Source organism: Puma concolor, chromosome D1 (assembly GCF_028749965.1).
Source record: "Puma concolor isolate L17-30 chromosome D1, mPumCon1.1.hap2, whole genome shotgun sequence".
NCBI lineage: Eukaryota > Metazoa > Chordata > Mammalia > Carnivora > Felidae > Puma > Puma concolor.
The window spans coordinates 106,967,814-106,992,166 of NC_141676.1; the positions used below are offsets into that span (position 1 = coordinate 106,967,814).

The 24,353-nt window shown below is 50.5% G+C and overlaps 1 protein-coding gene across 5 annotated transcripts in view; it reads left to right on the forward strand.

Moving 5' to 3' along the window:
• Positions 1–24,082, forward strand: part of PPP2R1B (protein phosphatase 2 scaffold subunit Abeta) — a 33,539-nt gene extending 9,457 nt beyond the window's left edge. Inside the window, exons 6-17 of one of the 5 annotated variants that reach the window (XM_025929146.2) lie at positions 782–937; positions 1,140–1,254; positions 1,642–1,712; positions 2,315–2,449; positions 3,220–3,393; positions 6,073–6,133; positions 10,627–10,781; positions 11,135–11,277; positions 11,671–11,762; positions 16,072–16,193; positions 23,112–23,192; positions 23,938–24,082. In XM_025929146.2, the coding sequence (XP_025784931.1) occupies positions 782–937; positions 1,140–1,254; positions 1,642–1,712; positions 2,315–2,449; positions 3,220–3,393; positions 6,073–6,133; positions 10,627–10,781; positions 11,135–11,277; positions 11,671–11,762; positions 16,072–16,193; positions 23,112–23,192; positions 23,938–24,030 (1,398 nt within the window). In that variant the 3' untranslated portion in view covers positions 24,031–24,082. Of the gene's footprint in view, positions 1–781; positions 938–1,139; positions 1,255–1,641; positions 1,713–2,314; positions 2,450–3,219; positions 3,394–6,072; positions 6,134–10,626; positions 10,782–11,134; positions 11,278–11,650; positions 11,763–12,167; positions 14,559–16,071; positions 16,194–23,091; positions 23,193–23,937 lie in introns of those variants that run through there. The other 4 variants (XM_086679145.1, XR_015241361.1, XR_015241360.1 and 1 more) reach the window with 4 other exon arrangements.
• The last annotated feature ends 271 nt before the right edge of the window (positions 24,083–24,353 follow it).

Genomic DNA, 24,353 nt, shown 5'->3' on the forward strand with positions numbered 1-24,353 from the left:
CTTGAAGACATCATTATAATGTTCTCTTTTTTTATTTAATTTTTACATTTTCATTTTGTTTTCCTTAATAATAGCTCTGCACTCTAGCCAAGGAAATTACTGTTCACTCTATAACAAGGTATTTTGTTTTTAAATGTTTATTTATTTTTGAGAGACAGAATGAGCTGGGGAGGGGCAGAGGGAGAGGGACAGAGGATCCAAAGTGGGCTCCGTGCTGATAGCAGAGAGCCACATATGTGGGGCTTTAACTCACGAACCATGAAATCACGACCTGAGCCAAATGAAGTCAGGTGCTCAACTGACTGAGGCACCTAGGCCCTCCTAGAGCAAGGTTGTTTCTCCCTTTATGGATTTTGATACACTGTTCCAGGCAAAGGGATCAGCTGTATGGAAGGAAGGAAGGGAGGGAGGGAGGAAGCTGTATGCAGTGGGTTTTTTTTTCCCTTCTTTCCGTTCCGTTTTTTTTAGAGTTCATTTATTTTTGAGAGACGGAGACAGAGTGTGAGCAGAGGAGGGGCAGAAAGAGAGGGAGACACAGAATCTGAAGCAGGCTCCAGGCTCCCAACTGTCAACACAGAGCCCCATGGGGGGCTCGAACTCACAAACCGTGAGATCATGACCTGAGCCGAGGTCAGCCCCTTAACTCACTGAGCCACCCAGATGCCCTTTTTTTTTTTCTTCTTTTAAATGAAACCCACAGCACTGCCTCGTACCACACATACTGCCCTGTGGCTCTCGGTAGATATCATCTGACTAACAGAAAGAAGTTCTATTCCTTTAGGATTCAGTGCGTCTCTTAGCTGTGGAAGCTTGTGTCAGTATCGCCCAGTTGCTGTCCCAGGAGGACCTTGAGGCTCTGGTGATGCCCACACTCCGGCAAGCAGCGGAAGATAAATCTTGGAGGGTTCGCTATATGGTAGCTGACAAGTTTTCAGAGGTAAGGTTATTCTAGTGACATCTTTTAAGTACTAAGACAAAAAAAACAAAACCTCTTTTTTGTTGTGTACCAGAAGTTTCTGAATGAATTCTTCTGAATGGGAATGCCTGTAGCAAGAATATACTTGAAGATTATACTGGTTTTGTTTTGTTCATGTTAAACTTGCTAGCGTGCATTAAAACATGTACAATTTTTTTTATAGCTCCAGAAAGCTGTGGGTCCTAAAATCACCCTAAATGACCTCATCCCCGCCTTTCAGAACCTACTCAAAGACTGTGAAGCTGAAGTCCGAGCAGCTGCTGCCCACAAAGTAAAAGGTTAAGGCGTTCAATTGATGTCTCAGGACATAGCCTTCATTTTTGGTGTATTTTTCAAATGTCAGTGAATTTTGTATGTTTGTTATTGTGGGACGTGTCTTTGAGTAAGAGATGATTTCAGTGTGTGGAAATGTCACACTGTGAGACAGAGCTGCTCTATTTATATTTAAAACCAAATAACCATTGTATCTTGTTCCTGTCAAAAAGATGCCTTTTTAGGATTGGTGTATTTGGCATATAGATTGATAAAAAGTACGCTCAGAATAAGGCCTCTCTTCCCTTATTTGCTTAAACATATGATTTGATTTAATTTGCACCTCTTGGTAAACCTGGCATCTTGTAAATGGCTGTATGTAAGCATTATTGTTTTCTATTTATCTCTTTTAGAACTCTGTGAGAACTTACCCACTGAAGGCAGAGAGACCATAATTATGAGTCAGATTCTCCCCTACATAAAGGTAAACCTAACTAGGTTATTTTTTGTTTCACTCTGCCCTGTATGATACAAGGCAGACTTTACCTCCATTTTTCTCTTTCTTTGTTTTACCTTAAAGCTTTTTGAGGGGCACTTGGGTGGTCCAGTCAGTTACTGCTGACTCTTGGTTTCAGCTCAGGTCATGATCTCACGGTTCACGAGTTTGAGCCCTGCATTGGGCTCTGTGCTGACAGTGCGGAGCCTACTTGGGATTCTCTCTCTCTCTCTGCCCCTCCCCTGCTCGTGCACCCGCGTGTGTGTGCTCTGTGTCTCTCTCTCTCTCTCTCAAAAATAAATGAGTGAATTAGAAAAGAAAAAAAACATAGCCCTTAAAGCTTTTTTGAGTGTAAAGGTGGACAGGGAATAATTGGGACAGTTATGTTAATGTGACATTGTTATTTATTATGTTGGGAATTGTAAAATGCTCTTTGGTGCATAGGTTTGTGTTGTTACACAGATGATCTGAAGAAGTGTATCAGCCAGTGAATATTGAAATAGCACTGTCTCTAAATTCCTTGGGAGATGGTGTGGAAGTCTCTGTCATCTTGCCACAAAAGAAGGCTTTTAATTTTGATTTTATTTTAGGAATTAGTATCTGATACAAATCAACATGTCAAATCGGCTCTAGCATCTGTAATTATGGGATTGTCTACCATTTTGGGAAAAGAGAATACCATTGAACACCTTCTACCTCTTTTTTTAGCTCAGTTAAAGGATGAGGTGAGTCCGTCTAAAAACTCTGTTGCCTTTGATAGTCAGTGATTTGTTTGGTTTTGGTTTGGGGTTGCACTAAAATAGAACCTGAAACAGGGATGAAGGGATAAAAAAAGGTAGCTTATTTTAAACCAGTGACAATTCCTGTGTTTGGGTTTGGAGTTCCAAATTCTGCAGAAAATGAGCACAAGGAGCCATTGATACAGACCTGAAAATGTTTTTATGTCCTCTCTGCCTAATTCCTGCGGATATCCACTGATGTCATCTCTTTAAAGCCAATGTTTCTTCATTTTAAATGCTTTAAGTTAAATTATAGTATCAAAATTCTAATGATAGCTATAAAATCTGTTGACGAATACAGTCAGTTAGGCGTGATCATAAATGCTTTGCATGTATGGTTATGTTTAATCCTCAAAACAATCTTATGAAGCCCATCTCATTATTATCCCCATTTTATAGATGAGGAAACTGAGCCAGAGGTAAATAATTCACCCAAAGTTTTGGCAGTGGCAAATCTGGGATTGGAATCAGTGTAATTTGATTCTAGAGCCTATGCTTTTTACTGTCCTATAGACTTTTCATTGAAAGTTCTGGTAGATATCAGTTACGTTTATGTGCTTTGAATTGAGTAGTGAGTATTTGTTTTAAGGCTGTACTTTTTTTTCACCCGAGTCAATCCTTTCTTATTTAAAAAAAAATGTTTGGCAGTTGTTAACCTCATCATGATAGTAGGAGAACGTTGGCAGAGACCTTGATGCTCATATGTGTTCTTGCAGTGTCCGGAAGTTCGTTTGAATATCATCTCTAACTTGGATTGTGTAAATGAAGTGATTGGGATCCGTCAGCTCTCTCAGTCTCTCCTTCCTGCCATAGTGGAGCTGGCTGAAGATGCCAAGTGGAGGGTCCGGCTGGCCATCATTGAGTATATGCCACTGCTGGCGGGCCAGCTGGTGAGTACCGTGGCTCACCAAATGATGGGTAGCATCAGATCGTCGGGCACAGTCACTGTGGCTCATAGGAGCCCCACACAGCTTATCTGATAATGTTCATCTAGATGCATGAAAGTCTGACCTGGTTGCCCATAGGATGGTTTTGATCTTCTGTAGTGCATTAACTTCTAACAAGAAGGTATTACAGAAACGCCTTTCACCTCCTCACCACCTAATAGCAAAGCCATAGAAGAATGTCGTTTTGGTATGTATAAGAGAGCATGGTACTTAGCGTCTCCATGTCTGAAGGAATTCTTAACCGAGAAGAAAAGGGAGTGTGGTTTCAAGATACGTCAGCTTTGATTTTTGCTCTGGGCAGCTTCCCTGTTTGCCCGTATTCTGAGCAAAATGTCCCTGGTTACCACTTTTCCTACGTTCTGGATACAGGGAGTTGAGGAATCATCATATAGGGAAGGAATATGATGTTTATAGTGTTAGTATTTTGGACAGAGACCACGTTATCGCTGTTTATATTACATGGTTAGTTTCACTCTGATAATCATAGTAATTAAAATTTCAGAGGCGCCTGGGTGGCTCAGTCAGTCGAGTGTCCGACTCAGGTCATGATTTCGGCTCAGGTCATGATCCCAGGGTTGCAGGGTTGCAGGATTGAGCCCGCATCCTGCTCCGCATTGGTGGTGGAGCCCACTTGGGATTCCCTCCCCCTCCCCCTTTCCCTCCCCCTCACTCTACCTCTCCCTCCCCCTCTCCCTCCCCCCTCCCTCCCCACACTTGCTGTCTCTTAAAAAAAAATTTAGCTGGGGAGAAGGACAAGGGATCACTTTTAGGGCAGCAACTGTGTTCAGTGTTTTTCTTTCAGAGCCCGCCAGTATCTGGCAGCAGTTAAGCACGTAACTATTTGTAGAATGTCGAACGAACGAATACCTGAATATTTTTTGAGAAAGCTACTAACACCTGTCCACTTGCAGCTAACATTGCTGCATTTTGTGTCCCCCTCTCCCCTAGACTTCCATTACTGTCAGATCACAGCAGGTGGGATGTAATTTCTCTTTTCTTAGACCCTTGGATGTATATTAATGATTTTGGCATATTTAGTTTACAAAGCGCACCCTGTGCATGTCTGTGGCATCATATATTTTAAACAATTTGAAGTGTCTCGTTCTTCAGAATGGATGCCAGAGGTATCTGTGTATACCTAAATAGGGTCAGGTGAAGTCATGTTGTCATCTGTTTTTCCTGTGACTCCCACGTGCTGCTGAGGGTCATCTTCTCTTCTTCACTGGTGACTGTCATGGGTCACCTGTCCGGAGTAGAAAGCGGCAGTGCCTAACTGCTGAAGACTGAAAGTACTGTCCAGAAGTGGGGGTGGGGGTGATGTTTCTTTTAACCTCTGCTCCCTTCAGACCTGTGCAGCTGGCAAAGGTGGGTAGCTCTGTGGTGCAGGAGTCTGGAAGCAGGGCGGGTGGTGGTGAGTTTGGCGGACTCACACCTGTCTGGCGGGGGAGACGTGCAGCAGTTGGGAACGCTGTCCACATCTTCAACTTCTTGTTAGTATCCTGTTGCCTTGTTACTTACCACCTTATGTGTAAAGATTTTTATATCACATAGTCAATTTGTAAAATTCTTCCAAGACTTTATATGTGGCCTGGCTTGTGGACCATGGTGAACGTAAAGTTAAGCCACAATAATTAAGATCCAAGAAAAATCCATTACCTGGAGTGAAGAGGTTGTCTTTGAAAGCTGGCGTGGTAATCGAAGTGTATGCTAACACCTGTTCACAGTCTGTAATCATAAAGCTCTTTTATTCAGTCACCATTTTCAAAGCACTGCAATTTTATATTCACTGTCTTTATTTAAAGTACACAGTCACTGGTCAGTCACTTCTTAGTCGCCAGAGAAATTAAAAAACCTGTAAACATGCAGATCCCACAAAGGAGGCACTAGGAAAGCAGACGTCACCTGGCACTGTCCCGCATGCCGCAGAGTCCCACAGGGCTGGACGTGTGTCCCTCCGCCCGTGCTGGAGTGACCGCCCGTTGCCAGGGAGAACAGAATCGGGACAGCCGGGGTGGTTCCACCTGTGACTCTGTGCTGGGGCCACTTCCCCTGGAGTCCTGTGCCTGCTCCCTTCTCCCTCTTCTGCTTTCTCCCATCATCCCAGAAATTCTTTCTTTAATTGGGAAGCTCTCTATTTGTCGAAGTCAATTTCTTCATCCTTAAGGATTTATTATATCAACCAGGAAGGAAAAAAATGAGAACTGTTATTATGGACAGGTATTTTCGTGGGTAGCTTATTTTTCACAAGTGATCTAGATGCCGCTCGGCACTCCGTCCACGATGCGTTTTTCCAGCACGTCTGCAGTGTCGGGTCTGGCTCCGGGCTACCCCTACCCTCTTCTCTCCCACCTAGCAGGGCTTGGGCCATCTCATGTACGGTTTCTTTCTTTATGATTGTTGTCTAATAAGATAGTCTCAGAATTTGTAAATCACATTCCGTGCTATTTTTTTCTGGCTGGTTCATGCATTCAGCTTATTTGGAAACCTGTTTTGTTTTTTGTTTTTTTTTTTTTTGTTTGTTTGTTTTTTTTAGCTTTTGGGTCATTTTGATGTAATGTAAATAGACCATCTTGATTTCTGAACTTTGGAGATACATATTAATGGAATCTTCTGTATCTATAGGGTGTGGAGTTCTTTGACGAAAAGCTGAATTCTTTATGTATGGCCTGGCTTGTGGACCATGGTGAGTAAGTTAAACACAGATTACTATGGAAGGCCTGTGTGTTTGTGTACATCCATTTTGTTCATAGGTTTCCTTTTTTGAAAGGAATCCTCATCTGATCAGACATTTAGCCTTACCTCTGTAGGGATGAAGAAAGGCTTCAGTTAGAGTCTAGTTAGCTCCCCTTGAACACGAGCTTGACGTTTTTATTTTCTGCCAATTTCTTTTTATCTTAAATTTTATCTTCTTCATTAAACAATCTCTGCCCTGTTTCCTAGACATTCTGTTAGGTTATTTTCAAACTATCTTTTTTAACCCTACACTCCTTCCTTGTCCCAAGGGCCTTTGGTAGAACATGGTACTCTAGTTTTCGGCTCCTATAGATCCGGTGGGGTAGGGATTGGAATCTGATGAAAGGCCCAGGGGGTAGAAGTGGCTGCTTGGCTTCTTTGAGGTCACATAGGGAAGGAGGTATTCAGGGGCGGGGTCTCGGAGTGGAAGACATCAGCTGTGACTTGGGGGGGGGGGTGGGCACCCGGATTTCCGCTTTTGATGAGAGGTAAGCTTATTGTTCCCTGGCAGCTGGTGACGCCTCGAGCTCAGGCAGGTCAGGTGGAGCACCTGTTTTAGAGAATAGGTTTTGAAATAACTTATCTTCTCTGTGTATTTGTAACATCATTCAGCAATCACAGAATCCTTTTCTTCTCAGCGCCACAAACTCACTGAAAGCTCGCGCTGCTGCATATCAAAATATCAAGGCAGTGGATGTTTTCTGTGAAACCACCTTACACGTTGACTCTTTGCTAAGGTCTCAGGTGCATGTATCTCCTCTGGTCTGCTAGGCAGCTATGCGGGGGAGGGGTGCCCTCTGTACCCATGACATTCACAGCTAGGCCACATGTCCAGGCCTGGCAGCTTCAGTGTGGCCTGACACCTGTTCATATGAGGGCTCTGGGGGCTTATAAAATAAGCAACTTTGGTTGCATATTTTGGTGGATATGATAGGCATCTTGTTTCAGTACCGTAGCATCTTATATGTCCTGTATGTACTCAGGATCTCTGCTCATCTGCAGTGCTTCTGCCTGGGTATTTGGAAGGAGGGGGAAGCTTGTGTCCGCTTGTATGTGGAAGTGGTTGCTCTAAGGGCATGTTTCGGTCATGTGGGAGGTTAAATAGCTAAGAGAGTGAAGAGGAGGGTGTGAAGGAAATGTGCAAATCTTGTGAAAGCATATACAAGTAACTTTAGCGTTTTCAACCTAAATGTGAAGACTATTTTCTTGTCCTCTAAGGTTACCTTTTTATGGCTAATTTATTTTTTTCTTTTTCTTTTAATTTCTTTTCTTTTATTATTATTATTATTTTTTTTTTTTTTTAGCATTTATTGATTTTTGAGACAGAGAGAGACAAAGCATGAACGGGGGAGGGTCAGAGAGAGGGAGACACAGAATCCGAAAAAGGCTCCAGGCTCTGAGCTGTTAGCACAGAGCCTGACACGGGGCTTGAACTCACGGACCGCGAGATCATGAGCTGGGCCGAAGTCGGCCGCTTAACCGACTGAGCCACCCAGGCGCCCCTATTTTTTTCTTTTTAAATGAAACTTAAGCTTGGTAATCGTAGGAAAGAAATTTCTCTCCTTTTTGAAAGAAAATGTTTATTTCTCATAGATATTTAATGTTAGTGGAAAGACACATCCCAGCAGGTCATTCAGTACTTTTTTTTGAAAGCTTGCATTCTAAATTCTGAGGATCTTTTTTTTTTTTTTAATTATTTTTACTGTTTATTTATTTTTTTTTTATTTATTTTTTCAATGTTTATTTATTTTTGGGACAGAGAGAGACAGAGCATGAACGGGGGAGGGGCAGAGAGAGAGGGAGACACAGAATTGGAAACAGGCTCCAGGCTCTGAGCCATCAGCCCAGAGCCTGACGCAGGGCTCGAACTCACGGACCGCGAGATCGTGACCTGGCTGAAGTCGGACGCTTAACCGACTGCGCCACCCAGGCGCCCCATTACTGTTAATTTTTTAGAGAGGGGGGAGAGAGAGAGACACAGTGCCAGCAGGGGAGGGGCAGAGAGAGGGAGAGACAGGATCTGAAGCAGGCTCTAGGCTCTAAGCTGTCAGCACAGAGCCCGACGCGGGGCTCGAACCCACGAACCGTGAGATCATGACCTGAGCCGAAGTCGGACGCTCAACCGACTGAGCCACCCAGGTACCCCAATTCTGAGGAACTTTTCAAGTCCTAATGTTCCACAGAGAATTGAATTCCTGACATCCTTTCCATGTAAGATTGTACTGTCTGTGCAAGTCAGTTGTTGTTTTCTCAGTGCTCGGATTTTTTCCCTCCCAGTTGGGGAGTAAGGGGGACCCTTCGCCCTTTTTTCTGCAGCGGCACACTAGCATGCTAAACTTAAGGCATTGTAAGCGTTCTTTGAATCAATGAAATGTCAGTTCTGTAGTTGTTCTGTATGTAATTAATCACATGGGATTTTGTTGTTTGGTTTTGTTCTGCATTTTAGACTAACTGCTGTGTAGTGATCACTGTTCAGTTACATTTTTGAAGCTTTTTTCCTGCTTACTAAACTACTGCAAGAATATTGTGAAAGTCCAGATTAATATAAAGGAGAAAGGGTCATCACTTTTTCTGAGGTTGAGTGGACAGTATTGATCAGGGGGAGGGATCTAGAAGGGGAATGGATTTCTTACAGAAGGGGGCAGGCATCAGAGTGAGCACATGGAGGGTGTGAGGCATTCGGAGGGACCCTTGAGGGGAAGGGGAGAGAGACGAAACGACGAGAGCCAACTGGCAGAACTCTGGAATGGTTTGCGTTCTTGTGGCACAAAATTCAGAGGAGCCAGGACCATCGCGGGCGTCTGCCAGGTCCCGTTGAGTACAGCTGAGGTCAGGGCCCAGGCTGAGTGTGTGCGCCGTCTCTGCTTACTCCGGCAGTGAGGTCCCTTCCTATGGTAATGGCGTGATGATGAGAAGGATGTCGAGCAGATTGAACAACAGAATCAGACAAGACACAGATGCTCTTGGTGGTTCCACCATAGCGGGGGAGACGGGGAGGGGGTTGTGCGAAACGCGAAGGCTCTGAATGTGGAGGGAATTGGGGTCTTGGGGCGCGGGTAGAAAAGTTGGCTTGAGCGCGCTCCACGAATGCTTCTGGCTGTCACTGACAGGTTGCTTCTCCCATAGACCTTGGTCAGGTTTCATATTGGTAATAAATTATGTACTTTCTTGGCTGCGCGGTCCTTCCTGTTGGCCTCAGTTGGCACTGCCTGAGGATCTGCTCACTGGGAAGAGTTGGGTGTTTTCTGTCCAGAAGCCTCACATAAATCTTCCAGGGCTGGGGCTGTGGCTTGGATGGCTACCCTTGCCTGTCCCGTTACCCAGGAGGGTTAGGCCTGCCTAGGGAGAGAAGTAGAATAAGGAGTGCGTGCCCCCTGCCCTGGACTCATCTGAGCCCCAGCGCGGCGTCCTCCGGGACCTGCGAGATGCAGTAGCACCAGACCTGACTTTGGTCAGTGCTGTGCGCAGCAGCGAGTTGTTGAGGAGGTAGTAGCTCAGGCCTGATCATCTAGATTGACGGTGTCCTCGATAAATGATCTTACAGGGAATTCTTAGACGTTAAAGCGGGCGGTCATTCACAAAAGACGTTGACATGCTGTTGCACCATCAACATTTTAAGGGCAGAGAGGCAGGTCGTCGGAGGTTTTCATTTGCTGTCATGCAGGGGGCCACACTGGCCTCTAAGCGACCTCCTTGCTGGCCTTGTGTCCCCAGCTGTTGTTGTCGCTGCTGGAATAATCTTGCTTAAATACCACAGTGGTCATCAGGTTACAACTTTGCCTTAAAAACTCAGCGTTTTTCTTACAGGGTCTAAATTTAGCTCTCCAGGTGCTGTGTGTTCCAGGTCCCCCCTGACTCTCCGACCCGATGGCTTGCTGAGTGCCGTTAGTCTCCTTTGTACCCTGGGTCCATTTGTGCCCACCAGGAATTCCTCCCTCCTCTCTCTGCTTACACAAATCCTCCTCAGTCTTTGAGGTCCACAGCAAGTCGTCTCTTCCCTGACGCTTCCCAGACCTCCCTGTTCTTATTTCTCTCCACTGAGGTACAGCCCTCAGGACCTTTGCTACACACTTTCATTCTATGTCAGGGTCCGTCTTCCACCATGTGACTTGTCGGCCCGCGTTAGCTTACGTGTCTGATAGAGCACGTGATCTTTGAGGGGAGGGAGCGTCTGTTTTCTTTCCGGATCACCTGGCACGTAATAGGCACTAGAACGAGCTCCCTACCTCCTTTGTCTTGGACATAGGGCACATCTGTAAACTATGATAAGACCAAGTCAGTATATCATGAGTCACATCTGAGCATGTTTGCCAGTGTAGTACAACTAAATTGGGAGTGTTGGGAGGGTTTGGTTTTTGGTCCCCTTGGCTGACGATGTGAGTGAACGGGGCTGTGCTCCTGACGTAAGTTTCGTGACCGTGTGCTCTGCGCCTCTGCTGCCAGTGTATGCTATCCGCGAAGCCGCCACCAACAACCTCATGAAGCTCGTTCAGAAGTTCGGAACAGAGTGGGCCCAGAACACCATCGTTCCCAGAGTGTTAGTCATGGCGAACGATCCCAATTACTTGCACAGGATGACCACCTTATTCTGCATTAACGTGAGTCTTCCGCAGGATTATTGCTAAGCTTAGGCGGTAAGCAGATTTGTGGGGCTGTCGTTCGGAATTCTGAACAATCTGTTTCTTATACCGATTAACTTGGACGGTTGACGAGAGAAAACATCCGTTTTTAAATTCATGGTAAAATGTGCAGGAGTCCGGTCAGCCGGGAATTCCGGTTTAACCGAGTTTTCCAGTGCTCCTTTGTATCCCGCATTCAGAGGTGCAAACGAGAAACCTTTTCCTGCAGGTCAGTTACTTTCTTATTAAACGTTAATTTGTTGTCTCAGATTTGGGGATATTTAAATACATGAGAAAGTGTTTTAAGTGCGCTCTCTTAATTCTTTTTCTAGGCGCTGTCTGAAGCCTGCGGTCAGGAAATAACCACGAAGCACATGCTGCCCGTTGTACTGAAAATGGCAGGAGACCAAGTGGCGAACGTCCGTTTCAATGTAGCCAAATCTCTTCAGAAAATTGGACCAGTTCTGAACACTGAGTAAGACTTGAGTATTACTCTGGTTTAAGAAGTAGATTTAAATTTTTACCCTCTCGTGGGGAGTTAGAGCAAAAATTAAGGTCAGTGATTTTCCCTTTACCTGAGATAGGGGTTTGTGTAAAGATGATCATTTAACAACTGTGTCTGAAGTGTTCACTCCGACTTCTACATTGAAGCTACTGTGTGATTTTGTATGCTAATGATTGCAACAGCAGATCGTTGTCTGAAGCTATTGAGGATTTTTGCGATTACCTAGTTAGTATCCAGAAATTGCCTAAAGAATTAACTTTTTAAAAATTTTAAACTTTCAAAATTACCATAGAACGTGTATATCCTAGAGCCTTTATGTGGCTCAGAGGACTGCCTTTCACAGACAATCCTGTTGGATTTCAGTGCTTTGCGGGAGGAAGTGAAGCCAGTACTGCAGAAGTTGGGCCAGGATGAAGACGTGGATGTCAAGTACTTCGCACAGGAAGCTATAAGTGGTAGGCCTTTCTGTTTCCGTCTTGCACCTCGGGCTTTGGCTGCGGGGGTGGGCATGAGCGAGGTGGGCAGGCCATGGTGAAGGGGAGCGGAGGGCCGAGAGCGTCTACAACGCCTGGGCCCCTGGCCCCTGTAGAACCTTTTTGGCCCACCGCTGAGCAGGCCATTTTCTTAGTCCCAGGGATCGGGCTGGGCGGACTAGGATTCTCACTGGTAAGAACAGTTTGTTGTCTGGATTATAATGGTTTTAAAGTTTAACTTGATGAGCCTGGCAGAGTAAAGAAACTGACCACGGTGAGAAGTTAACCATGTCATGCTTTTGGGTCATTGTTGGCATAGTGAACATTCACATAGATAGTTCATGAACTTTCTGTGCCACTAACTTGATTCTGTTTGGAATTTTCCAGTGCTTGCATTGGCATAATGAGGAACAGGAGGGAAAAGACTTTACTAAATTCTTATCACAGATTTCTAGTCAATGTGTTCTTATGCTGGGTGGACACAGAGTGGAAAACCTTCAAGACTTCAAGCAAATGGCAACAACTTACAAGAGATCAAATTTCAGTGACTTGATTCTTTCTGAAGACGAAATGGGATTGTCTGTCTCTTCACTTTTGGGATAATTACATTTAATGCATTCTTCTTGTTTGTGACCAGTTCCTGACCCTTGGTCGGTCATTTCTTGATTGTCTCCTAATGATTATCCGGCACCATCGGGGCTCCCGCACGCTTGCTGTTTGTTTGGTCAGGCCCCGGCCACTTACTGTCTCCAACCACGTCTGGATGGGATTGGACCCAGACAAGGATTGGAGTGATTCTCTTGATGTTTACATGTATCTGTGTGTGTCTCCCTCCATGATTCCAAAGTTAAATGTACATGATTTGGAATACCTTATTTTATAAACACTCTGGGAGCTACACTGAGATGTCACCTAGTGAAAGCCACATATTCCTGGATACTGATGGTCTGCGTTAGTGTCTCCCATTAAAGGGGAGTGTGGAAGCTCAGGGTTCACGTAGAGGTTGTCTTGGGGTTTATTTGCTTGATTTTTGCTGTAATCATGTCCTTCGGAAACCTGAAACACAGATGCCACTTGGTGCTGGCAGGGTGTTGGAAGCTGACTGAATTTCAGTGGCTCACCATGGCAACTGCATTCAAACACCGCTCCTTAGCTCCCTCCCCCCACCTCCTTTCCTGGTCTCTCCACCAGAAGCTTAAAACTTAGTGCCTCCTAACAAGCAGTCGTTGTACTGCTTCGTTGTAAGATTGCCCTTTGTGTGTCTGCTGAGTAGAGAAACCACTGGTCGGCTTCTGGGAGGGATTCCTGCTCTCTAGCTGGCTCCGCTTTCAGCTCTGCTGACGTCTGGTCCTCGCTGCCTTGTGCCGCCGGTAGCTACCAACTGAAGCTTCCTTCCTAACGTCTTGGTGTGGGTGACCCTGGAGACTTACCGTTTGAAATGTTTGTGTTTGTACTTTACGGTAAAACCTCGTTAATTTCTCCTGGAATTTAAGGTAATGAGCCAAGCCGAAGGGTTTGCTGAAGCAAATGAATACTAGGTCAGGAAACCCATTGTATCTGAACTACTTAAATCTTTTTAAAAAGCTCTCTTTAAAAAGCCCCCTTTATCCAATTGATAGCCAGTTGATATGCCAGTTACTGATCACTCTTTTCAGTTTTATTAAAAAAACTTCCATGAGGATCGTTATGGGTTACACCTTTTTTTTAGATGTATTCATTTTACTCTACGTCCCTGAAATATTTATGTATTTCACCGAGAATATTGATACTTTTTCTTTGAGATTTCAAACTCGCCTTGTCCTAATAATTTTAATTAATGACGTGTCATTGTAGCTTATGTTTTGCTCCTCGTATGTTGCTGTGTGGTTTGCTTGTTTCTGTTTGGGTTTTTGAATTGTTTTCTTTCACTCACAACCTTGTGTAAACCCAGCGAGCCCTGTCCTGCTCCGTGAAGGTGAAGACTTACTATAAAGGTCTGCACATGAAACCATTATGTAAAAAACCAAGTTGGACCAAATGCTTCCAGGTTTGTCATACCTTAGGTAAACAGAACCTGACTCAGACATTATCGGCCTGCATTTGAAACTGCCAGCTGCCTTCTAGGAAGTTTCTGTTTTATTACTTTTTGGGCCAAGGATTAAATCTATTGCTATGCAAAAAATTTTCCTGCATTCTCATTTTAATGTCTTTACTGTTACGCTGTAAACACTTTAATTTTAGTTTGATGGTTCTTTTTGTTCTCTGCAGGCTGTGTTCCACTTGGCGAATTGCATATTTGAGAGGCTATTGTCTCGGATTCTTGATTCTTGAAACAAAGTCACACAGCTATTGCTTTACTCTTTGGTTGGGAATGCCATTGGTTTGGGGACAGACTTTTAAATGCCTTTTAGACTTTAAGTGTACTCCTGGGGAGCCCTGAGCACTGGCCTCTCCCTCCAAGACTGGTCAAGAGGAGACAGAAGCCCTTGATTTCTCAAGCATGGGTCTGGGAGCTAAGCAGGGCTCTGTCATTTTGGGTGACCCCGTAGGGACTTGATTGACTTTCTGATTAAGTGATAGGGAATCCCTTCTGTTACTCAGGGGAGCTGTTCTCTGGCTCATAACTGGTCATATTGGCCATGGGTTACTTTTCTTATCTTGATTTCATTAGAATGTCAGCTCCAGAAGCTCTGGAAAGGCAGGGATTTTTGACTATTTTTTTGTCTTCTCCTGTATCGCCAGCACCTAGATCAGTGTCTGGCCTAACTGAAGGTGCTCAATAAAAACATGTTGAATGAATTTCTAAAACCTGTCCTCTGATGTGTTGCGTGCGAAGAACGTGTTGTCGAAGGTACCAGACTGCGTCTCCTTCTCCCGCTGGCCCAGGAAGGACTGTACCACTCTTACGCGAGGGTTGGGCCCCCCTTCCTCAGGCCCCACTTTGGCAGCGGCCCCGCTGGGGTTTGCGTGATGGCCCCCAGTGTACATTGCCTGGGAGGAGCGTAGTTTTTGTCCTGCCCCCTTGGCGTCCGTTCAGTTAGGGAGGAGAGTGGAGCAGAGACAGAACAGGCTTATGCCAGCATAGCGGTCCCCTCATCCACGGGATTCATCTGTGTGTTTCTTCCCGCGTTTGTGTGGCTTCCCCGTCACAGGATCAAGAGGCCAGATCCTGTTTCTCTGCGCTGCTGCGAAGACAGCAACCTGAGGACGCGTCCTGTTTCATGAGAACGAACAGCTCAGTGTGTGGTTTTTGACAAGGGCTTGTTGCAGTGATGGCCCTTGGCTCATGGAGGTGCCACGGCTTGGCCCCGGGGTGCGGGGCCCCGGGGTCTTTGCTGGACGGCTCGTCCTGATCAGCACAGCGGCCCGACCTTTGAGATGTCTGGTCCAGGCCTCCGGGGTGCTCACTCAGACCTTCGGGGAGAACGGACGTGTCATTCCTGACGCAGAGGGGAGCCGCAGCGGTGCGTCCTCGGTGTGGGGTTACCCGTCACCATGTGGCCGCGGAGTGGAAAGTCGATGCTTTCCTGGAGCACTCACATGCCGGTGGCCCCCCAGGGACGGTGGGGCAGGGCCGCCAAACTCGCTGGGTGCGCGGCCCGCCTTCTTGCCTTGTACTGAGCTTGTGACGCTCTGGTCCCCCGTCCCCCCCCCCCCCCCCCCCCCCCGTGCTCTTCTCTTGAAGCCGCCTCCATCCGCTCTGCCTGGAGCCCAGAGAGCAGGAGCCGCCGCCTCAGTTTGAGGATGAAGTGCTTGTGCGCCGGTATGGGATTGTCTCCCTGGGATTTGTGTCACCGCCGCCATCTAGGGCCTTGCCCCTCTCTCCCGGTCACTCCTGTGGCGCCGGGCCTTTTTATGCCTGCAGTGGTCCCACTATTCCCCGTTCGCCTCCATGAGCCTCCTGATTCCAGGAAACTACATAATGTTCGGTTGAGACGGCAGTCTTCTGGAGGACGGAGTTGACTCGCTGGGTAGTGAAGCCGACTCCTTCCCTTCTCCAGGTCTCTGAAGCTGACCCTCCCACTTCTGAGAGGAGCCTGGTCTTTTCTGTCCGGCCGGGGCTCTGCAGGCAGTGACCGCCGTGTGGGGGAGCACCCAGCTGGCACCCTAAGACCCCGTGGGGTGGCGCTCTGTGGCCCTTGAGGGACGGGCACCTTCAGTGAGGTTCTGCGGTGCTTCCTGGGCCCGGGTCCCCGGGGCCGTAGCAGTGCTGGGGCAGCTGGGGGAGGAGGTGGGGGGGGGGGGTCCTGGCTGGGACGTGCTGGCGGGTGGGGCCCAGGGCCGGTTATGGGACTGCCGTCTGTGTCTCCAGTGGTGGCCCAGAGGCTGAGGAAGTCAGACTTCCCTGCGAAGGACACTGAGGAGCCCAGCGCTCCTGGGGCCGACAAGAACCGCTTCCTGAGAGCCAGAGGGCCCGAAGAGGACCCAGGAAAGGTAAGTGCCACGGACACCTGGGCTGCGGGTGCGCGTGCAGGGTGGCCAGCGTGGCGTGGTGCTGCAGCAGGGGGACGCAGAGTGGTACCTTTAATTCTCTTCAGGAGACTGATTTTTTCGGCCAACGGAGTGTGGTTTTAAAGCCTGTTGCCCTCCTCCTTGTCCTTCCTTCGGAGGGGCGGGGTGGGCTCTCCAGAGCTCTGGGGCTCCTGTGGCCACAGGCCTCCCGGCCGCCCTCCCCGGCAGAGGCAGCGAGGCTCACACAGAGGACGGGGTGGTTGGTGGAGTCGCCTCGGGAGATGCGGGTTGTTCCCCCTCCCGTCAGAGACTGGTGGCCATTCTCACTTGCTACGGCTCCTCTCAGGCGGTTCTCTCCATTCAAGGGAAGCACCATGTCTGTCGCTTGCACTGTGACGGGGCCCCAAGCCCCGTTTGATGTCTGTCTAGGGGAGGTATACGGGAATTTTCAGCTTGAGAGTAACTGCTCATTAATCGAAACTGGTGCCAGCGCCTGCTCTGGGGCTTTTTGTTGGGAGCGTGGTGGTGTATGGCTCACAAATCCAGCTGACTTGGAACAACACGGGTTGGGGTGCTGACCCCGCCCCCTCGGCCCTGCACAGTTGAAACTCCACATAGAACTTTGGACCCTCCAAACGTAGCTACTGATAGCCTTCTGTTGACCGGAAACCTTGCCGACGACACCAGCAGTCGACGAACACGTATTTTGTGTGTATGTGTATTATTTCTTACAGCCAGGTCTGCTAGAGAGGAGAACGCGTATTAAAACCCTAAGAGAGGGAACTACACTCACACTGGATTTAGGGGAAAGCCTGCGTGTAAGTGGACCCGCGCGGTGCCCACCCCGTGTGTTGGGGCAGAGGCCTCAGCCGCCCGCTCTTGAGCTCGGGCTGTGTGTGGTGGGTTGGGCACACATCGGCCTCCTCATGCCTGCTGTGGTGGGTTTGCTTGGGGAACATTCTGACCTGGAAAGCTTGCCTTCCGAATCTCCCTGGCTTCTCTCTCGTTCTAAGTAGACTGAGGCCACGAGAATTTGGTCCTGTTGTCCAGGCCCCGAACTGCAGTCCTTCACCGTAGCGTGTTCTCCATTTCCTGTGGGCTGGAGCTGCCAGGCATGCCCGGTTCGGGCAGCTGCCCCCCACCCCCCGCCCCGCCCTGCCCCGCCAAGCTGTCGTGGTGGTGGCTGCACCCCGGGCTGCGCTGGGGGACAGTGTCGTTCACGGCTGCAGCCGGCCACGGGGCCCCGACACGCGCCTGAATGCTCGGCCCTTTGTGTCTCACGGAACTTGGCCTTTGGGAAGATGCCTTCACCGAAGGGGCAGGACTGAGTCACATATTTTTAGGCCTATGCCACAGCCTTGCTTGGGAAGAAAGGTGTTACGTGTTTTCCTACAAAGTCAGGGGCAACTGGCCGTGCCACTGAATAAATGCAGCGTGCACGTCTGACCTGAGCGTGGGACGCTGGAGGCGACCTCGCCGTGGCCGACCTGCTCGGCTAAGTCGGCAGCCCCGCGATGGCCGCGTTAGCTGTCGTTCCTTGAACTTCGGGCCTCGCGAACTGTGCGGACTCTCCTTCGGTCTTCACGGCCCTGAACGGGAGGTGCCGTTGGCTCCGTTTGTCGGCGGGTTGTGAGCCTCCCCCCAAGTCCTGTCTACTTCGGGGTCTCCTGGCATTGGAGGCTGCTGAGGTTGCAGATCACTGAACCCAGAAATACCCCCTGCCTTCCCTGCGTTCGTTTCTCTGAAGGAAAATGACCTGAGGGTGAGATGGAAGGAACTGAGTGTTGCCAGGCAGAGCCCTGCGTGTCAGGGGCCGGCAGCCAAGTGAGTGATCCAGGAAGTCATCCAACGCAAGCCAGAAATTGTTCTTAACCCCTCCCTCGCCGTCCGTGCCACTGGCCGCCCGGGTCGGCCTTGGGGCCTGGCGGGAGCCGTGGGGCATCCCTGTCGCCTGGGACGGGGGAGGGGAGCCCGAGGCCAGAGCCGGTTCGGTTCCTCTGGTCGCAGGGTGCCCGCTCGGCCCTGTGCCTGCAGAGCAGATGTCTGTGCTGGACGTCACCCGTGCCCCCTCCGCGCGGGACCCGCCGGGGAACAGCGTGGCCGCCTCGAGCTCCCGGCCCACCCCAGGTGCGCTCAGCTGCCTGGTCGTCGTGGCAGTGGCAGCGGCCGGGCCGTCCCCCTCCTGCCGGGCAGGGCTTCCCTCCAGGACGCTGTGCGGTCACCCTGCGGTTGCCCTGTGGTGATGGGGCTGCCCTCCGTCAGGCGAGGGTTAACACAGGATTTGTTTATTGAATCACAAAGTAGCCGTCACATGATTTTAATCAAAACACCATTTCCCTGACAACAGTGATGTCAGTCTTGTTATTGCAGGAAGGAGCAGCTGTGAGGGACATTCGGTCTCCACGCGGCCGGGTTTGGAGACTCAAATCCAGGGAGGCATCCGTAGATAATGGTTGCGGGCGCCGACGTGCCGAATCCTCTTCTTCCTCCGCTCCCCTCGGTCCAGCAGTCCGTCCGGCACAGATCCCTCCTCCTGCACCCCTTTCTCCTTCCGCTCTTGTTTCCACTTGTGGTTTTCCCAGCTTTCCTGATTTCCCCCAGACTTCGCGTCATCTGGGCCCCGAGGACCTCTGGCCTGTCTTCCGTGCTCAAACTGGGCAGCTCCGGCTAGCCTGAGGTGGGGCCACCGGGCAGCTCAGTTGTCTGGGCTCTTGGGGCCAACCTCTTGCCTGTTCTGTCCTCATTCCCCCCGCCCGAGAGCTGCCTGGGGGCCTCCTGGGCCATCTCAGGAGCTCAGCTCTGGATGCCTGGAGGAAAGAGGCCCGGAGAGGCTGCCGGAGGCCTGGGCGTGGAGGACGCACGCAGGAGACGAGCTCAGGAGGCCGGTTGGAGCTCTGGCCTCTTCCTGGCACCATCCCCACTGCTGGAGCTTGGGGCCGTCTGTCCCTCTGCCCAGGGGCTTGGCCTGAAAGTTGCAGGTGGATGACAAAGGCCTTCTTCTGGGTGGGATGTGGCTTCTCGTGGATGCTCTTCCGGCTGTGGGACCTGTGGCTGGTGCTGCCCAGAACTCATGACCGAGAGTGGAGGAATCCAGGAACCAAAGTTCTCGGTTCTCAACCTGGAGCAGGTGCTCAGAATCGGGCAGCCACCCTCGGCCAGTGCCGAGGTCTCCCAGGTGTCCCACGCCCATGTGGGAGTCTGCTGTTGGGGGGTGAGGAGCTCAGCGAGAGCAAGACGGGTGGAGGGGAGACTGTATGACAAGCTGTTGAGGGGCTTTCTGCTTGGAGGGCCCGGCCCCCCTTGACCCTCACAGTAAAGCTAGGAGTTAAATCAGCTGGTGCGTGTCCCCGAGTTAGTCCTGGGAACGAGCCTTTGCCATGATGTGCTCAGGACCCTGGCGGGGCTGGCAGTGGTGTCTTGCCACCTCCCATGCTGTCTCTGGCACTGTCCGATGTCCCCTATCCCCGGCAGGCGCCGCTCTGCCTGGAGGGCCTTTCTGGTCGGGGGTGGGGACTCCAGCAGGTGAGCCTGGGGAAGCAACGCCCTGTTCTCCTGGCCGGGCCCTTCGGTCCCTGGGGCCTCTCTGCTGGCACAACGACCCTGCCCAACATGTGGGCTTCTCTGGTGACTCCAGGACAGCTCCAGTGGGTCTCATGCTGAGGAGGTGCCTGAGACTTCAGGGTCCCCTGCATGGCGTGCTTCTCGGAAAGGCCTCGGGGCCTCCTCCTCCATTCAGCTGGGCCCCACTCGCGGCTGCGCAGTGGCCCTGGCACAGTAACGGACTCAGTCCTGAGGGTCGGCACCCTCAGACCCGTCCCCTTACGGCATCTCAGGCCTCATTATTTCCTCCTCCTCTTTGAGGAGCAGGGAGAGATTGAGTCGGAAACTCTCAAAGCCACCCCGATGCGGAGCTTGACCGGACTCCGCCTGCGAAGGAGCACGGGCGTGGGGTGCGAGGCCTTCCGTGCCTGGGCAGGGCCCAGACGTGTGGCGATGGTGGCGTGCTGGTGAGTGGACTGCAGACACCGTGTCCCTCTGCAAAGTGCAGGCAATGTTGGTGAGTCTCAGCCCCCACCGGGCCTGGCAGAGACCCCGGGTCTGGGGTTTAGCTCTCCCGAGGGGGCGCTCCCTCCTCCACGTGGGCCAAGACTTTGGCTCGCAAAGGCTGCAGAAGGGAAGGATGTCCTGGGGAATGTTTAAGTCAGGGGCCCGACTGGCTGGTTTCGGTCACTCTGTGTCAGCAGGTCTGTTATTTTGGCTTGTGCCCCTGGGCTGTTTTTGGCAACACGAGGATGATGGAGAAATTTGGTGGGAAAAGGGATAGTTTGCAAAACGCCATTACTGAAATTGAGTGCTTTCCTTTAAAAAAAAAAAAGAGGCAGTTGAACCTCAGGGTCACCAAGTTCTTGGGTTGCCCAACAGGGGTAACAGATCTCAAGGTCAGGACCGAGCACCTGCATGCGGTGCTGGGGCCGAACAGGTGGGCGCAGAGCGCCGTGCTCTCTTGCTGTGCGTGGCCGCCCCTGCGGACGGCAGGCGATCCCCGCGTGGGAGCTCAGTTCTGCAGCATGGGCTCCGCTGCGACGGTTTGAGTGAAAACAAATCCCCGTTGAACTCGCTGCCGGAAAGCAGGATTTTGCGCTGCCCTTTCACTCGGGGTCTACTCGCGGTGCCTCGCAAAGGGATTCTCCAGCCCCGGAGGGCGCCGGGGCGGTGTGCGCGCCAGCAGCGGGCGGAGGGCTCCTCAGGCCAAGAGACGGGCCACTGTGGACTCGCAGCGGGGGCTTGCGGCACCCCCCCCCTCCCCCCAGTTGCTCTGCATCTTGAACTGGGGGAGCCCGAGGCGCCCGCCCCCCCTCCTCTGCCGGCCTCCGTCTCGGAGACTCCGGGAGAGCCAGGCAGCGCGGCCCAGGCGGCGGGCTGTGGTCAGCCTGTCCCCGCCAGCCTTCTGCAGTGGCTGACATGGACTCGGGCGATCTCAGAGCAAGGTATTATTTACCCTGCTGACGTCAATGAGAACATATTATCCGCTGTCCTTTTCTGGAGCCTGAAATGGGCACCAGAGCTCAGGGAACACAGCCACCTTCCAGACTTCAAATAAATTCCACTCAAGGCCCGATGAGGTAAAGGCCCCATCTCGTCCGTCTGACATTCAGATCACCCAGGCTCTTAGAAAACAAGTTGTTTTTATTTTAGTTCAATTTTATGTTGGAAACATAAAAACAGTACATTTTCTTCGCAGAAAATTACCCCCTTTAAATTACCATTTGATAACAAAGATCATTTATTAAACTGCATTTTAGGCAATTTTCTAACAGTGAGGGACAGGTTACATTTTGATTTTTTTCTTTTTTCACATTGGAGCTATTATGATTTGCACTCAAAATACCAAAGCTATTGAACTCACCATTTTTTCTTAGTAACTTAAAAAAAACACACAGAAAAAATAACTACAATTAGATTTTTATCAAAAGGAACTCTTTCACAAAACCAAAGACCAACCCTCCTCCTTTCAGAAATAAGCAAATAATCTTGCCCTTTCCACAAAGTGCAAATATCTCGATCACTTTTATTTCTTAAATTGCAGTCCCCAAAGAGAAGCGGACCTTTTCTTTCTGCTTCTTTTCCCTTCGGAGATCTTGGCCAAGGCGGGTTTCTTTCACCCCTAGTGGGAAGCCATCGCCACTCGCATGGCCTTGATGGAGATGTTGAACCGGCACACACATCACCCAGCCAGCAGCCGTCCGGGTTTTCACTGTTGGCTCATGCGACCGTATCCTAGGCCGGGGTCGTGTTCCTCCAGCGTGCTGTTTTGTACTTCCTCTTTCACAGCTCCCCTCTACCCACCCACCCTGCCTCTCTTCAATCGGAGTGGGTTACCTTTTTTCATCCCTAAAAGTGTCTAATCAGCACTTGTGTCTGAGGGGCCTTCCCTGTAAAGAAATGGTAAGGTCCCTCCTCGAGGCCAGGCAGCTTTCCAGAGTGTTCTCCAAGGGCCTCCCTGGGGCTGAGCCTGGGGGGTGGGGTGAGCAGAGGCTCTGCCGTCAGGGCAGGGTGGGCACTGCCACCATCCATCCACTCCTCCTACTTCTCTAGGAAGTGAGCGTCATGTGAGTAGAAGGAACCAGACATGCGGGCTGGGAGTCTGACCTCCGGTGGTTAAGCGGGCCCTTGAAGGATGCGGGGTCCAGGGCTGTAGCCTGTCCCTGCGGGCACCTCTTCCCCGAAGCCAGGCGGCTGCCAAGGGGAGAATCTGGTTGCAGGGCCAGAGCCCCCTTCAGCTGCTACTTTGCTAAGATGGGGCTCTGTTGGTGGGCTCACTAGGAGAGTCCAATGTTACCGCGGTGGGGGTGGTGGGGGAAGAGCCTGCGTGAGGAGCTGGAAAACCCCAGAGCCTGTCCCGGCCCCTCCCGCACGGGCTCTGCTCGCTCGGTCAGGTCACCTCAACTTTGAAGAGCCTTGGTTTCCTCAGCTGTGGGAGGTGAGCCTGTGTCCAGCTAACTTGATAGACTGGTCGTGAAATGTGTGCGGATCAATGTACACACGTTCTCACGCAGGGGAGCTGAGGGCCAGGGTGGGAACCGGCAGGGCTCCCGGCTGCGGGGTGGGGTGTGAGCGGGAGGCTCCGTGTGCGGGTAGGACACCTGCCTGCGTCCCCACCCCTTCCGGGCCACTTGCCGAGCAGGGCCACACCACGGCGCCTGGCAGAGGACGTACGTCCATGAAAAAAAAGTTTTTGTCTAGTTCAGAAACACAGACAGCTGATGCTGCTCTTGTCTTTCACCCTTCTGAAGATGTTTTGGGAAGTTTTTGTAGACTTAACACGGTGGTCAAAGATTCCTGCCTATACAAGGACTCCAACTTACTACGTGTTCTCCAGTTTTTACCTTTGAGGTCTAGGTACAGAGAGAGAGCGCGGCTCGGGCGGCTTCGGAGGAGGCAGTAGAGATGGCCCGGTGTAGGGGTACAGATGTGGCCAAGGTAAGCCCCCCACACGGGTCCGAGGACACGCTGTACGGTTTCTAGAGGAGGAGGAATGTGAAAGAGATCTGGAGTCGGATATGCTCTAAACCAAAAGGGTGCTTACGTGTAACTGTTGACAGAAGCTCTTAAACGTGATCCATGGACTCGCGCAGCGACCCCTGTACTTAAGTACCATGGCCTAGAGATGGGGAGGGCCCCGCCCAGGAAACCACTCATCTGATGTATCCACGTCCCTGAGCTGGTGGCCCTGCCCCGTGGTTTCTGGTTGGCCCCCCAGGCACCCCCTGGCTGCATACACCGGCTTCTTCCTGATTCCGGGTGCCCCCCGCTCCCCCTGGGGTGCTAATGACAGCGTGGGGACAGAGGGGGAGAGGCCTGGGGGTGGTGGGAGAGTGGCCCGTTTCCTCCCCAGAAGGGCACACGCCCTGTCCCACCTGACTCAGGAAACAGCCTAAGTCTCCAGCCGGGCTTGAGTTCTGAGGAACAGAGGGAGTCTGACTTTATCTTTCCGAGGGGGAGGAAGAGTTTGGTACAGGGTCCTTGGTGCCAGGTCTTAGTCCTCCTCCGTGGGCCCCAGACGTTAAGTGGATAGCGGAGACGGGGCGCTGCTGAGAACCTTCTGCCCCGTTCTCAAGATACCGCGAGGGCAGTGCCTGCTGGGGGGGGGGGGGTCAGTGTAGCCCCCCAGGGCCTTTAAAAGGGAGGATTTCTGTTGTGGTAACACGGCGTACTTGCCTTACAGGGACCAGCATATCAGTTGCATGTAAATCCCAGAGACTCACTTGCCCAGCTGGAAATTGCAGACCTAGTGCATTTCTCCCAAAGCAGAGACTGATACCCCTGGATTAAAAAAGAACATAAAAAATAAAAGTACCACGCGTATTGCACTTTTTGCCGAATGACATTTTTACCTCACGTTCATCTCACCAAAGTCTCTTCAGAGGAGCCTGGTTTACAAGACAATAAAGCTAATGATTACTATACAGTAGTGCACACACTGCTAACGTGAAACAGACTGGAAAGAGGATTTCAAAGAAGCCTCACAAACAGAGCAATACGAAGCCTTCTTCGTGTCATCTTAGTGTGTGTGAAAACTCGGAAGCGTACAGAGGTCACTACTTAGGGGACAGATCACACGGGGCTGGGAAAACACTTGAC